Source organism: Cyrtonyx montezumae, unplaced genomic scaffold (genome assembly GCF_038088225.1).
Source record: "Cyrtonyx montezumae isolate F1298 unplaced genomic scaffold, pur_monq_1.0 scaffold_10, whole genome shotgun sequence".
NCBI lineage: Eukaryota > Metazoa > Chordata > Aves > Galliformes > Odontophoridae > Cyrtonyx > Cyrtonyx montezumae.
In genome coordinates, this window is record NW_027071826.1 from 29,261,568 (window position 1) to 29,274,904 (window position 13,337).

The 13,337-nt window shown below is 35.9% G+C and overlaps 1 protein-coding gene across 1 annotated transcript in view; it reads right to left on the minus strand.

Annotated features, from left to right (window-relative positions):
• Positions 1–10,407: 10,407 nt before the first annotated feature.
• FSIP1 (fibrous sheath interacting protein 1) overlaps positions 10,408–13,337 on the minus strand; it is a 67,212-nt gene continuing 64,282 nt past the window's right edge. Inside the window, exon 15 of the mRNA XM_065755583.1 lies at positions 10,408–10,983. Within this exon, the coding sequence (XP_065611655.1) occupies positions 10,408–10,983 (576 nt within the window). The remainder of the gene's footprint in view (positions 10,984–13,337) is intronic.

Here is a 13,337-nt window from a genome sequence, read left to right on the forward strand (position 1 = left end):
AAGGGGTTTTGGGTGGGAGGGTGAACTCTCAAATCTTTTCTTCGTGGGGGGTGGAGGTTTTTTAATGGGGTCTCTGCTACCTTTGGTTTACATCCATTTAACTTGCAGAAATTATCCTTTTGTATGTTGCATCTTTCAGATGAAAATAGCCCTTGACTTCTTTTGTGGTGAGCTAGATCAGCTGTCCTACAACACAGGACGAAACAGATATCCCCCAGCCCCCCTCCATGAAGGGAGGAGATAGGAGGACACAATTGGCACACTGGATCACATCAGCTTTGAGAGAACTGGGATTTACAATAAGATTCTGTTTCCTGGTTAGATGCAGATCTTTCTTACCTTTTAAATGATTTCTTTCAGCTGTGGTGTGAGAACACCACCATCTCAACTAGCACTGTGCTGTCCTTTGGGAAGAAACCAGCATGTGCTTTGTTTTTTATGGTTAGCTTCATATTCTATGGTTAAAAAGGCACAAAATAGAACAGTAATAAAAACATTCCTTTTCTACATGCCATAGATGCTTTAAGCCCCTCGCTTCAGAGGGGAGGGGAAGGGGCCTGTAGATAAAATACTGAAATTGTAAAATATTTATTTTTAGCTGTCCTTGATATTATAATGACTGAGGGATTATTGATTTAGGAAAAAAAATGCATCAAGACTATCCACCATTATTACAAGTCTTCATGACTGTAGGATTGTAAATACAGATTATTTATTAACTCTGTTCTATAGTGAAACTTAGAGGGTTTTTCATAAAGCAAAATCTTGTCTGGAGCAGATATAGTAGTGATGTTTTAGTTACAAAGAGCAATTTTCCCATAATGGCTTTGAGGCACAGGGAAAAGCAGCAGGGTGGGGAATGGAATGTTTGTTTTTCTCAGTCTGAGCTCAGCATTGGCTTTTCCTTTCTTTGTGCAAGGCAGTTGGTTGCCTGGCGGGCAACTGTTCTGCAGTATTAAAACTCAAGTCCTTTTAGATGGTAGTGGTTCCTGTCTCATCCATAGAGCTAGGGCTGGGGGAATGTCCTTTAGCATTATAGCAGTTTAGCACTGCAAAATGGCAGCAGTGTTTTACCACTGGTCAGCTGGACTGACTTTCCAGGAGAATAACTGGCCCAGAGGAGGTTGCAGAAAGAGACAGAGTGACAACAATTGGTAACCATCCAGTTTTGCTGTTTGTGTCAGTGCACACAAGTTAGTGGAACTAGCAACATACAGCTACAAAAGAAGGAATTCCTCACAGCCTAGACAGAATTTCAGGAGCTCCTTGCAGAAAAGGGAGAGGGCTTGATGTGCACGAACAGAAGACTCATTTCCCCAGCAGAAGAGGGGCAGCATTCTTACACCTATATAATTTCCTTGTCTTTTCAAAAAAGGAAAAGAAACAGTGAAAGTTTTACGTACAAATATTACCTCATTATTGTGTGACTGAGAAAAACCTTTGGATTAAGCAGAGTTCAAATGTCTAACAAACTTTAAAGCTACTGTAGTACTGAAGAGTTAATGCTGTACATAATCAAAAATTTGTTGCAGAAAAGTATATTCCCAGTAAGGAAATAGCATTGGAAAAAATGTCAAATACAATTTCTAATATTGTGTTATATTTTTTTTCTTGTCATCTTGTATACCATTGCTTGTGTTTTTATAAATTATTTTTCTCATTGCCATTGTAATAGTTAATCACAATTATGTGTAGATATGCTATTTAAATAATTTATCATGAAATGCTACCTGTAGAGTTAGTATTTCTATTTTTATAAAATATTTGCACACTGAACTGAAGTTTTTTGCTTCCTTTTTCCCAATTTTTTTTTCTAGTGTTATTTTCTAAGAACCTGCTTTTTTGTAAACATTTTTAACCAGTTTCCATTTTAAAGTTGTGTAAGATGTACAGTAAAACTTCTTACAGAGAACAATAAACCACAGTGGACATTTATATTTATACCTGTGTCACCCAGTGTTGTTCATGCTTTGCAATATTTCTACAGCTCACAGTTATGCTAATACGTTGCTCTGTTATCTGTCACAAATTGGGCTTCAAATTAACAAATCTCAATAATCTTCCCACTAAAACTATGACAAGAGGTTTCAGCCCAGGCATAACAACTTCACCTGAAAACTTTTCTGTAGTTAAGGGGTAGTAGCTCGATTCAGTCTCAAAGGCATTATTGTGGACTCCTCTAAGTGTAGTCATAGCCACGGTGCCCTTGATAAAGCCACAAGGGAAAACAAACTTTGAGGGCTGTTAATCATCTACTCATCCCAAGCCAGGCCTGCCTCATGCTTTTCTTTCACATGAAAAGAGGCATCAGGACAAATAGCTGCAGAGGCAGATGCCTATCTGTTCCAAGTCTCTTCCAGCCAGACTGCTGGTGTAATCAAAAAGCTGGTGATGTGGCACCATCTCAACTAGCAGCAGTACAATCAGCTCCTCAGTCCTTACTTGCAGCAGTGTTTTGCCTCATGAGCTCTCAAGTAAAACCGTGAATTTTCCTGGACTCAGTTCTACTGAACTCTGGTATCAGCAGTGTTTCAGTAAATATCTTGTCACTATATTTTATCTCTGTTATTCTTGGCAGCCAATTCCAATGACCTTCTCTCAACCCAAGCCAGCCTTTCATGCTAACTTATTACACGCATTTACATAGTATAAATCATTGTAGTGTCTGAACTGGAGATGATACTTGTCTTAAAATAATAAAGGCATGCCATATGTCTTGCGTTAACAGATACAAGTCTACCCACTTGTTGCTTGGGGAATGCGAATACAAGAGGCCACAAAAAGCTACAGCTGAGGCTAGGTACAGTGCTTGCCCAAGAAACAACTGACAGAATGTTTTGATGTTACAATGAAAGCTGTAATACAGTAATTAGCTGATTTTAAACCCCAATTCATTTCAGAAAAGGATGACGAGATAGATTATAAAAGAGAGCATCTTAATAAGGTGATACCTAGTTCTTTTTCCCATCTTCTCCAGAAGTGAAGAAATAGGTGCACAGAGCTGTACAAATAGTTAAGCAAAGTTATGAAGAGACAAAGAGAGCTAATTAGAGAGAAGTGTTCAGCAGGCAAAGGTCTTAAAGACAGATAAAATATTCCAAAGGAAAGCCACAAAATTAGAGAAGTGTCCCATAGAATCTTGGACTTTCAAATTGATACAAATGCCAGGAAGCCCAGCCACAATTTGTCTTTAATTTTTCAACTGCTTTCAAGTTCAAGAACTGCTCGATTAGGTAAGATGCACAAGAGCTACACTGAGAACTGCTTAGATCAGTCTGCCTAGATGACTCCGCTTGCGAAGGGATATGGAAAGGCTATTTCAGTGCTATTGTAAAATTAGGGTAGAATGCCTCTGGCAATACCCTTCCCTCCAAAACTATGCATACCAAATAAATAAAGCAAACAATAGGAAAATAACGGCATAGGGTGGCATTTTCTCAAGACAGCGAAGACAGCATATTTTTACGTAGGGGTGGGGAGGAGTTCTAAGTTCAGAATACTTACTGTTACTTGAAAAATATATTGAAATCACTAATATACTTTAGCACTCTAGAAATTAACAAACACTTGCAGTATCCCAGTTCGTTGTTTTGTTGTTGGTGGTTTTTTTAAGCATAATAGATAGATAAGGTACTGCAAATTCCATTGCAAGCAGCAAGTATTTCATGTAGGCTTAAATGGCAGGAAGCCTTTTATTCTAAATACCACACCTGGATTGCAGCCAATCCCTCACTGAAACGTATAATTGGATAACTGTTGGTTATAGCTTTAGTAGTATTGAAGTGTTCCTATTTTATTTATAGAGGAAACAGTTTTCCTGACCATTAAATCTAGCTACAAATAAAGAAAGCAAATATTTTCAACATTTGAAAAAAGAAAAAAATAATGTTATTTTTCCTAGATCTCAAGAATGTCATAGTTTAACAAGTTCCCAAGCAGCTGCCAAACCACCTTGTCTGCTGTGCCACCAAACAGCATGATGCCTGGAAGTGGGAAGGCCCCTGCCTGGTAACAACGGTGGGAAGCACTGTTGGAAAGGTAAACTGGCTAACAGATTTTGCACTGAAAAAGCAAAAGAGGGAGACCTCATTTAAAGTAGTGGTTAAAAAGCCTTTCTAAGAAGAGACACAAAGAGAAAGGAGAAAGTGTTACTTTATAAAATAGAAAAAAAACTTACCATTCTTGAAATTCAGACTCGAGGGAGGGAGGGAGAACGCATTTTGGAGACTCAGAAGGTGGGCAGCAGCCATCATCTGCCTTGGAAAGAAGCATCTAGCAGCATTCCTTGGTTGGCTTCATCTCTTTCATTTTTTTTTGGAGGGGGGGGATTTTTGGTTTTGTTGTTTTTTTCTTTAAGATGGAGTTGCAAGTTTTTTCACCTCTTGATATAATTCCTTTAAACTAAACTGGAATTCTAGACATACAAGAATATTAATCATAATTTCACTCTTTTTAATCTTTGATGTCTATCGCATCAATAATTTACTTTTCATCTGGAATTTTAACATGTCGCTTCTCTTTGAAAATGGAAAAGATTCTTCAGCTGCTATGCAATCGCCTAGCTGCACACCTACACTGAACGTTTTGATACTAAAATCAACACTATCACTCTTTAAATCATCCTACCCAAATCTATGTATTTCCAATCTAGATATTATATATGTATATATCATGAAAATGAATCACTCTAGTTTTTCTGCTTCAGAGGAAAACACTTTGGAGTTCGTTATTTAAAAGCACAAACCAAACAGGACTGAAACATACACATCACAGTAAATGTGTATGTGTATGCTGAGAGCTGGCCACAACAACCACCAGCACTATACATATGTATACTCCTGAGGACATTCAGTAACAATGGGAGAATAGTTTGGTCCTACATCGCTAAGCAAATCAAGATAAGCACACCAAAATCATCCCTTCATGGATTTTTTTTTTTTCTCACGAGTGTTATATTTTTGGAACAAAATTATTTACCTCATGCTGTAAAAATCACAGTAGGACTTTTATAAAAGAGTACGAAACAGTTCAAATATATGCACACAAAACTTATTTGTCAGTATAAAACAGGCCAAAAGATCTGAAGGGCATGTTCAAAAACCATGAATTCTTCTGGGCTCAACTTTGCTTTGACCCTGGTATCAAAGACATTTCAGTAAATAATCTTGTCACTATATTTTATCTCTATTATGCTATACTTCTTACCAGTGAGCATATTTTGGCAAATAATTCTATTTTTTATTGTTTTGCTTAAAACTAGGAAAAAATAAAAAAAAAATAATTGAATTGATATTACACCTGTAACATTGAGTATGAAACAGCATCTCTCCAAAGAACTTGCTGTTTAACAGAATGCCACAGCAACCAAGCACAGGTAAATAGGTAAATGTTATGCCACCAATTTTTGACACAATCTGAGTTCGGGTGCCCAACGTAAGTGATTCGGAACAGCACTCTGAGTGATGACAGCTGGTGTCGGGTACTCAACACCACCACCCAAGACCTGAAGTGCAATTGCAGAGTTTCTGTCAGAACATACATATCAGATGTCATTCAGAATAACCTGCTCACCTCCTGAAAAGCCAGATGTGAACAGAAGCTGTATTCATGGCTTCAAGGATATTGAAGTGGCAATGCTTTTCCATGAGGATGCTTGGAAAAGCCTTTTCATAACAGTGAGAGATTTAAGATAACAAAATCTATGCTAGAAAAGTAAGAATAAATTATTTCTCTACATGTGTATTTACATGTGTTGTAGGTATTCTAAATAAAAATTTGAAACAGAACTTAATTTTTCTCAATTATTACCCTAGCCTTTTAATACTATTTTAAGGAGGACTGTGTAAAATACTAACTCCATGTGGATATAAACAGGCTGTGCTAAGTTTATGGCCAGTGGATAGCCCTGCACCAGCATTGCAAAGGCATAGACAATACTACTGAAAAAAGCTTGCTGGTATTGTTTTGATTATATTTACAGTACAGAAAACAAACTTTGGCATAGGTTTTTAATTTTTAAAGATAAAAGATATAGTTAGTTAAGTAAAATTGCAAATCCCTGTGAAATCTGCTTAAAGCAGTCCTTCCATAAGGAGCAACAGGACAATGCAGAATGTTTGTTTTCCATGGGCTTGTTATTATTACTGCAAAACAAGTAAAACCATTAGGAAATAGAACAATGCATAGTACTTGGTAATCACGATGTAAATGACATTTTTATTTAAAAGAAAGTAGGTTAGATTCTGAATGATCACCACTTCTGCAGGCACACTCATCCACTCAAATTGGCAACTTTGCAAATGAGATTAAAATCTCAGCCAATGTGTGCACTGATTTAAAAATTCAGATTAACTCCTGTATGCCATAATGCAGCCATTGTATCATTTATAAATCTATCATTGCTGAATATTAAATAGCTAATAGAGTAACTTAGGAAGAATTTTTTCCTTTCTGTCAAATGAGACCTCATCAATAGGAAAATCTATGGAGTTATTTTTGTTAAAATATATATCTTGTATATATTTTATATACATATAAAATATAAAAAAAATATATTTGTTAAAATATATAATCCAAAAATACCTTTAAAAGAGAACCTTCAGTAGCACCTTCTTATTCTAACATTATAGAGCATAACATGAGAAACTAACCACCAGCTCACAATATATAAAACTCAGGAGAAATAGTAGTTAAAGAGTAGACAAGCAAAATGTTCTAATGTGCTGCTATTATTATCTCAAAGACAAACCAGCTGTACCACCCTCACCCCAATCAGTCATTGCTACAAGGCGTCACATTCCAGCCACTGCCAGGCAAACATCTGAATCCCCTCATTTTTAGTCATACCAAGCTTCCCAAAGGAGCTGTGATCTTTCCTGACTTTGTTACATTTCTGAACAAGGGGATATGCCTGTCTGTCATATGGTTTCAACTCTGCAGGACCTCAGGACCCAGCTGTACAGACTGGTCCCAGCCCCAATCCGGCAGAGGATCAAGTCCTTACCTTTGGCCAAGATCCAGCAGATCAGCATTTGGTGCTTGCTTCCTTCACCCAGCCAGGGCTCACAGGCAGATCCCATACAGTAAACTGTACCCAGATCATTGAGGTCAGGTTCAAGCTGACTTCATGTAAACAGTACACAGAGTGTAAGGAAAAAGTGAAAAACTATTTCATACATTTTACACCTACCTGCACATCTATTGGACAGGCAGATACACAGAAGCATATGTATAACTATTTTGCACAGGTACAATTATTTATTACACTCTCATGAAATTTATCGAAGTGCAAGATTTTATGCTTTGAAATCAAACTGCAACAAATGGATTATAATCTTCTCTTAAGAACTGATTATGTCATGGAAAAGTTCTCAATGATGAGAAGTCATTTCCTTCAGAGAGTCTGAAACGGAACCGTATCAGTAAAATATCACTGGTGGAAGTCTAATGACACATTTGGAAAAGCTGTGTACTGAAGCACATAGTCACTTTCCCCTCAACTTCCAATCTTCGTATCATCTGTAAAAAAGAAAGAATCATATGCTGAACTGCTGAAAGCACGATATTATTCATAAGAGGAAGAAGCGAAGAGCAAGATCTTATAATTTCATGCCAAAAAACTATACTTAATGTTAATAATTATGTTTTTCTTAAGATGTATTTACGATCTAATGTATTACAGTCAATCTGTACCACAGACTATATTACTATACAGACTGTGAAAATAAATTGTGATAAATCAGTTTTACACAAATATGATTTTTATTTGCTTGCATGGTATAAATCAGGTGTAGCAACCCAGACAATCCAACTATCGACAAAAGATTATGGATATATGTGCATGAATCTTTTAGAACTACTACTATAACAGAGCTCAACTAAGTATCTTTCTTAAAAACAAACCTGACACGTTTCATAATTTCATCTGAAGACAAATTTACCTTACACTGGGCTCCACTGGGATCTTCATTTCTCAAAACAATTAGCACATGTAATCCTTTCTAAACTAATAATAACGGGTTTACCTGTAGAATACACTAGGCAAATTTACTTGATAAATCTTGATAAGCATCACAACTTATCTCTTATGGCCAGAAATAACTGTTTAAGATGAAACTGTGTCAGCCGTGTCAAAAACAAATAACATAATTCTGTGGAAAGGCAGAACTTATGGGATTTTTTTTATTTAAGCTGTACATTTTCTTATAAGCAGCATTTTGAGAAAAATAGGAAGAATGGGCTGCTGTCTAGTTAAATGTTAATTCTGGATATATATTCTAGGATTAGACTAATTATTAACTGAATGCAGTAAATCTGAACTTAATTTAAACTTCAACTTACAGATGACTGCAAAATATTTGGCAGTAACGTAATAACAGTTACAAAGCTATGGAGTGTATTTTATTTTGCACTTACTTTTACTTCTGCCTGTTTACCCCTGTTGACACCATTTTTAAATATCAGACTCAAACATCAATGCTTGAAGAGTTATCAGTATCTGCAAGGAATTTTCCTTGGTTTTGTTTTTAAGTTTTCAGTGAAAATGAAAAGATTAAGAGACTTCTGAAAATTATGAACAGTTGAGAAAAATGACCATAAAGCACGGATGTTAAGTAACCACACAGACTGACATCTATGTGGTAGAATATTATGCAGCCACTACAGATACTGATAATTAAAATACCACATTGCATTGCTCTGACACAACATTCAAATTAAAACAGATTTACATTACTACGTGATAAATCCAACACCAAGTCACTTGAAAGACTCTGAGACTATCACAGTGAGATGTCACATGCAGAAAACTGTTAATAGCAGTGTGCTTTGCTGAAATCTCTTTTCTCTCTTGTGTGATAAAATTACTTCACATTGACTATGCCTATAACAACAGCATAAACAGTTACCTACTCACTTCACTATACAGTGGCTACAGTGCAGGACATTTTGCTTGAGTTAACACACTCCATCTTTAAACACTGGTGTAGCAAAGGAAGATGGTGGACAGGGCTCTGATTTGTCTCTGACTGTACTACCTGTATTCAGCCTAAGTGAAGAACTTTAATTCATGTTAGAGCAGCAGGTCAAGCATGAGATTTTCCCACTGTTGACTGTTAAGAAACAAGATTGATGATGTAATACCTAGCCATTTCAGTCCTGCACAAGATCAAGCTGCCCCTGGCACAGGTGGCTCTCTGTGATTCTCCAAACCATCACCACTGCCACCTGTCTACACTCTTCTGATGCTTGCATCTGCATGAAGAGTGAGGCTGGCATGCAGTGTTAGCTGAAAACTAACCAATCCCAAATAATTGCATTTCTCCAAGTAGTGTAATTTTATTTTCTTTCTGTTGAAGTTATGGCCTAAATATTATTATAGGCAGACAAAAACTTAAGTAAGTCTAAGCAAGCAGCATAAAAAGAGCAATAACAAGTTTTCTTATTTCCTGATAGGTGAAATCACTTTTTATAAAGATATTATCATTCACAGAATCACAGAATTGTAGGGGTATTCCTTTCATTGTAGAAAGGTTAACTCTAAACAATCAAAGAAACAGTTGCAGTTAAGAAGTATCAAGATGCTCTTCTAAACTACCAACAAAAGGGAAAAATAGTTTCCACAAATTCAGAAGAGGATACCAGTACAACAAAGACCTATTCTGACAAAATTAATTAATTCAAAATACAGTTAAACTGTAGAACTTTGATTGAAAACAACTTCACACTGTCACAATTTTATGAAAGAAATGGAAGATGTAGATTTACCTGCCTGAAATCTGGCTTATTTAAACACTTTGTTTTCCAGAAAGATAAGTGGCCTTATGCTAAAATATAAATGTAGTTTCAAATCGCTATATTAGTATACAACAAAGGATATAAAAATAGAGGTGTATCCAGTATCTTCTTCACCTGACAGGGTGAACTTAATTTTTTGCTATCAAAAGTCTACTCTTCCTTTGCTGAATTAAAAGTCCTTTAAAAATTATGCAGTATTTACTCTCCTTGATATTTTCTACACATAAATTTGAAATACAATTGTTATTCTTAATATAAATAAGTCATGCTTGTTTCTATACTAAATAGCTTACCTTATTAAAAACTGGGAGAAAAATTTCTCTCCACAGAACAGTAAACATGACTTCCTACTACCGGAAAGATAATAAAAAATGTAAGCACACCGTTTTCTTGTTGAGAGAACTGATCACCATCATTACTATATTTCATAGGAGTTCTAATCTCACAGCCAGCTACTGTTAGGGAAGAACCTTGATAAATGCTCTGTTATTTTATGTTATTTTTGGCATTTTATAAAAGGACCTTACCTCCTTGCCCTACCATAATAACCAGTGCATATTGGTGCATACCTTCGGTGAGAACCTGCTTGTTTCTTTCTTCACCGTCAAAAGCCTATTCTAAAGGATTGTTAAGGGTCTCACCTCCTTTGGTTTGCAGTGGTATGCTGAGAATGTCAGGCCCTGTGGATGGCTCATTGTTCATGCTGATGCAGTATAATGGTTCGCCCAAGAAAGAAGGTTTCTTCAGCCTTTCAGTGTTGAGTGCTCTTGACATAAAGTAACCTTCAGTAATACCCTTATCTCTCATCTTCTGTAAACCTTCTAGGTCATCAGGTTCCTCTGTTTGGGCCAGTGAATCCTTTGATAAGTGACTATCAGCCAGTGCTTTGCTGATATAGTAGCTAGGGATTTTGCTCTCTGCATTAACACACGAGCTTTTGTCTTCAAGTCCAGCCTTTTCCAGAGCTGTTAACATCCCTACAATATGGTCTTCAACTAACATTTTGGAAAGAGTAGATGGGGAGTGAAGAATGGAGTCTTGACTTTTGTAACAAGGGGGACATAATCCACAAGAAAGAGATTCCTGAGACTTTGGCATGGTAACGTTGCTTATTGTTCTCTGAGGCTGCATACATTCTTCCAGAAGGGTTTTAAGCTGCTCTTCAGAGAGGCCCGTTTTCTCTTCAGTCTGAAAAAAAAGAAAAAAAAAAAAACTTTCTTCTGTCAAAACGTAATTAATGAAAAGCAGCGCTATAAAACAATTTGAGATACAAAAGCACTGGCAGAAGCCTTAAGTTTATACCAATGTTTTTTTAAATTCAAACTTAATTTAAATACACATTTACATAACTGCATAGTTTACATAATATCTCCACTGGGTTCTAGATAAAATAGGTGGTGAAATTTAGGAAAGAAGCCTGATATCCAAACGGCACTGAGAGGCCCTTAATTTTGCCAGGAGCCTTCCACAAGATATCACCAGTTTATTTTTTCATGTATTTTGTTTGGTTATGTATACATACAGACACACACACGTGTCAATGAAAGCAAAACAACACACTGCTAAAAGTCTTTTGACTATCAGGGCAATACTGGACATTTCTTAAAGCACATTATTGAAGATTATGACTGATATTAGCTGAAATGGTGAAGAACAGGGCAGGAGTTTTGTTTACAGAGGTTTGCAACAAGGGGTTCTAGCCTTTAAAATCCCTAATGCATCCTGGTAATAGAGAAGAAAAATACTACCTGTCAGTTTCAAGCTGATAATGAAAAGTCAAAACATATTCTAGATATGCATATAATATATCTGTCCACAAAGTATGATATACACAAAATATAATCATAAATTCATATGAAAATATTATAAACACGTAGATTGCTCCAAAGGTAGTGCCCTCCTATTTCCATGGAAACTACAACAGATCCAAAGAGCACAAGAACACTATTTACTCAAGCAAACAGCTATGAAATACTTTTTTTCAACATAGTCACCACTGTTAGCCGATTGTGCAAATGATCTATCAATGAATGTCAATGGGTGCAATTTTTTCTGCATGAAGGAGGAATTCAATTCCAGATATTTGCTTCGTACACACTTCTATGTCAGAAGCCTTTTTGTCAGATTGCCCCTCTTCTGCTATCTGTCACACAGTAACAAAATGTAATGGAATACTGGGAAGAAGGTTCAGCCTCCACTGCCATACCACCAACATCTGCTTCTGACATCATGGCTCAGTATAATAAATAGGAAGCATTATTTTCAGATTAGCCCCCCTAATTTGCAACATCAAATGGAAAAGATGATCTCTACAACCAAAAGTTTGGTTTTACCCAATGTCCAAGAGACAGGCTCAGATGACAATCTGATGAACTTCCTAAAGCTGACCTGGTCTATGTCAAATAATTTTATTTACTCAGAAATAAGCACTACACAGAACTGGAACTGCTGCCATTTCAGAGGAAAGATCAGTATCAGATCTCTGGCTGAATTTTCATCCTGAAGGTCTTTTACCAATGCACATATGTGGTATGACTCTGATCACAACCAGATGATATCACAGCCTGAGTAGCACAGCAGTGTATGGATTATGTCTGAAAATGACTTGTTCGCAAATGAGGAAAGATTTCCATCTGGAAAAAAATACTATTTATTTGTTAAATAAAGTGTTATGTCAAAATGAATCAGAAATACATTTCAGGTTACTTTCAATCATCATACTGTGTTTAAATGTTCACACATTACTGACATCTAAGAATGAGTACTATATATTGATTACTATACAATTCAGGCACTGTTTTTTGTGCCTGTTTTTGTTTGTTTGTTTTTTCACTAGTCTTTTCCTATGTAGACTAATTCCATTCACAAAGTCACTCTGAGTTCACCTAGAAAACATAAAAGAGTAATGTATTAAAGAAGCTGAGACATTAAAGGCATTTAAACAATAATAAAAAGTCTCAAAAAACTACCACATGTAGTCAGCTCTATATAAATGAAATCTAGTAATCATACTTAGATTCAGCTAACCTTGATGTCAATCAATATACTTTTGATAACTAAAATCAAACCACAACCTTAAGCAGTGAACACTAATTCAGGTATAAGAGAAAAAAATTTTGACCTCTTCAAAGTCTTTTATTAGGCTCTAAATTTTAATCCTAGTGAAGAAAATAATAACAAAATACATGAAAAATCAGAAATTAAATGTGAAATTTTTAGAATTTTTCACTATCAAACTGATTTACTAGCATGTTGAGTTTCTTAGATTTCTTGAAGGAGTATTTTAACTTGCAGACAACATTTGTTTACAAATAGTTATTACTGGAATGGAATTTCTGTAAGAAAAAGATGCATTCACTCAGGTATGGAAACACAGTATCACAGCACTACTGGATGCACAGCTAAATCTAGGGTATTATCACAGAAAAGAATATTATGCTATGTAAACATAACTATATTTATATAATAGAAGATCCTCACAGCTGGAGATCCACATGGATTCCCACATGTTTTTGAGTGTGTGGTTCCACGCTAACATATTT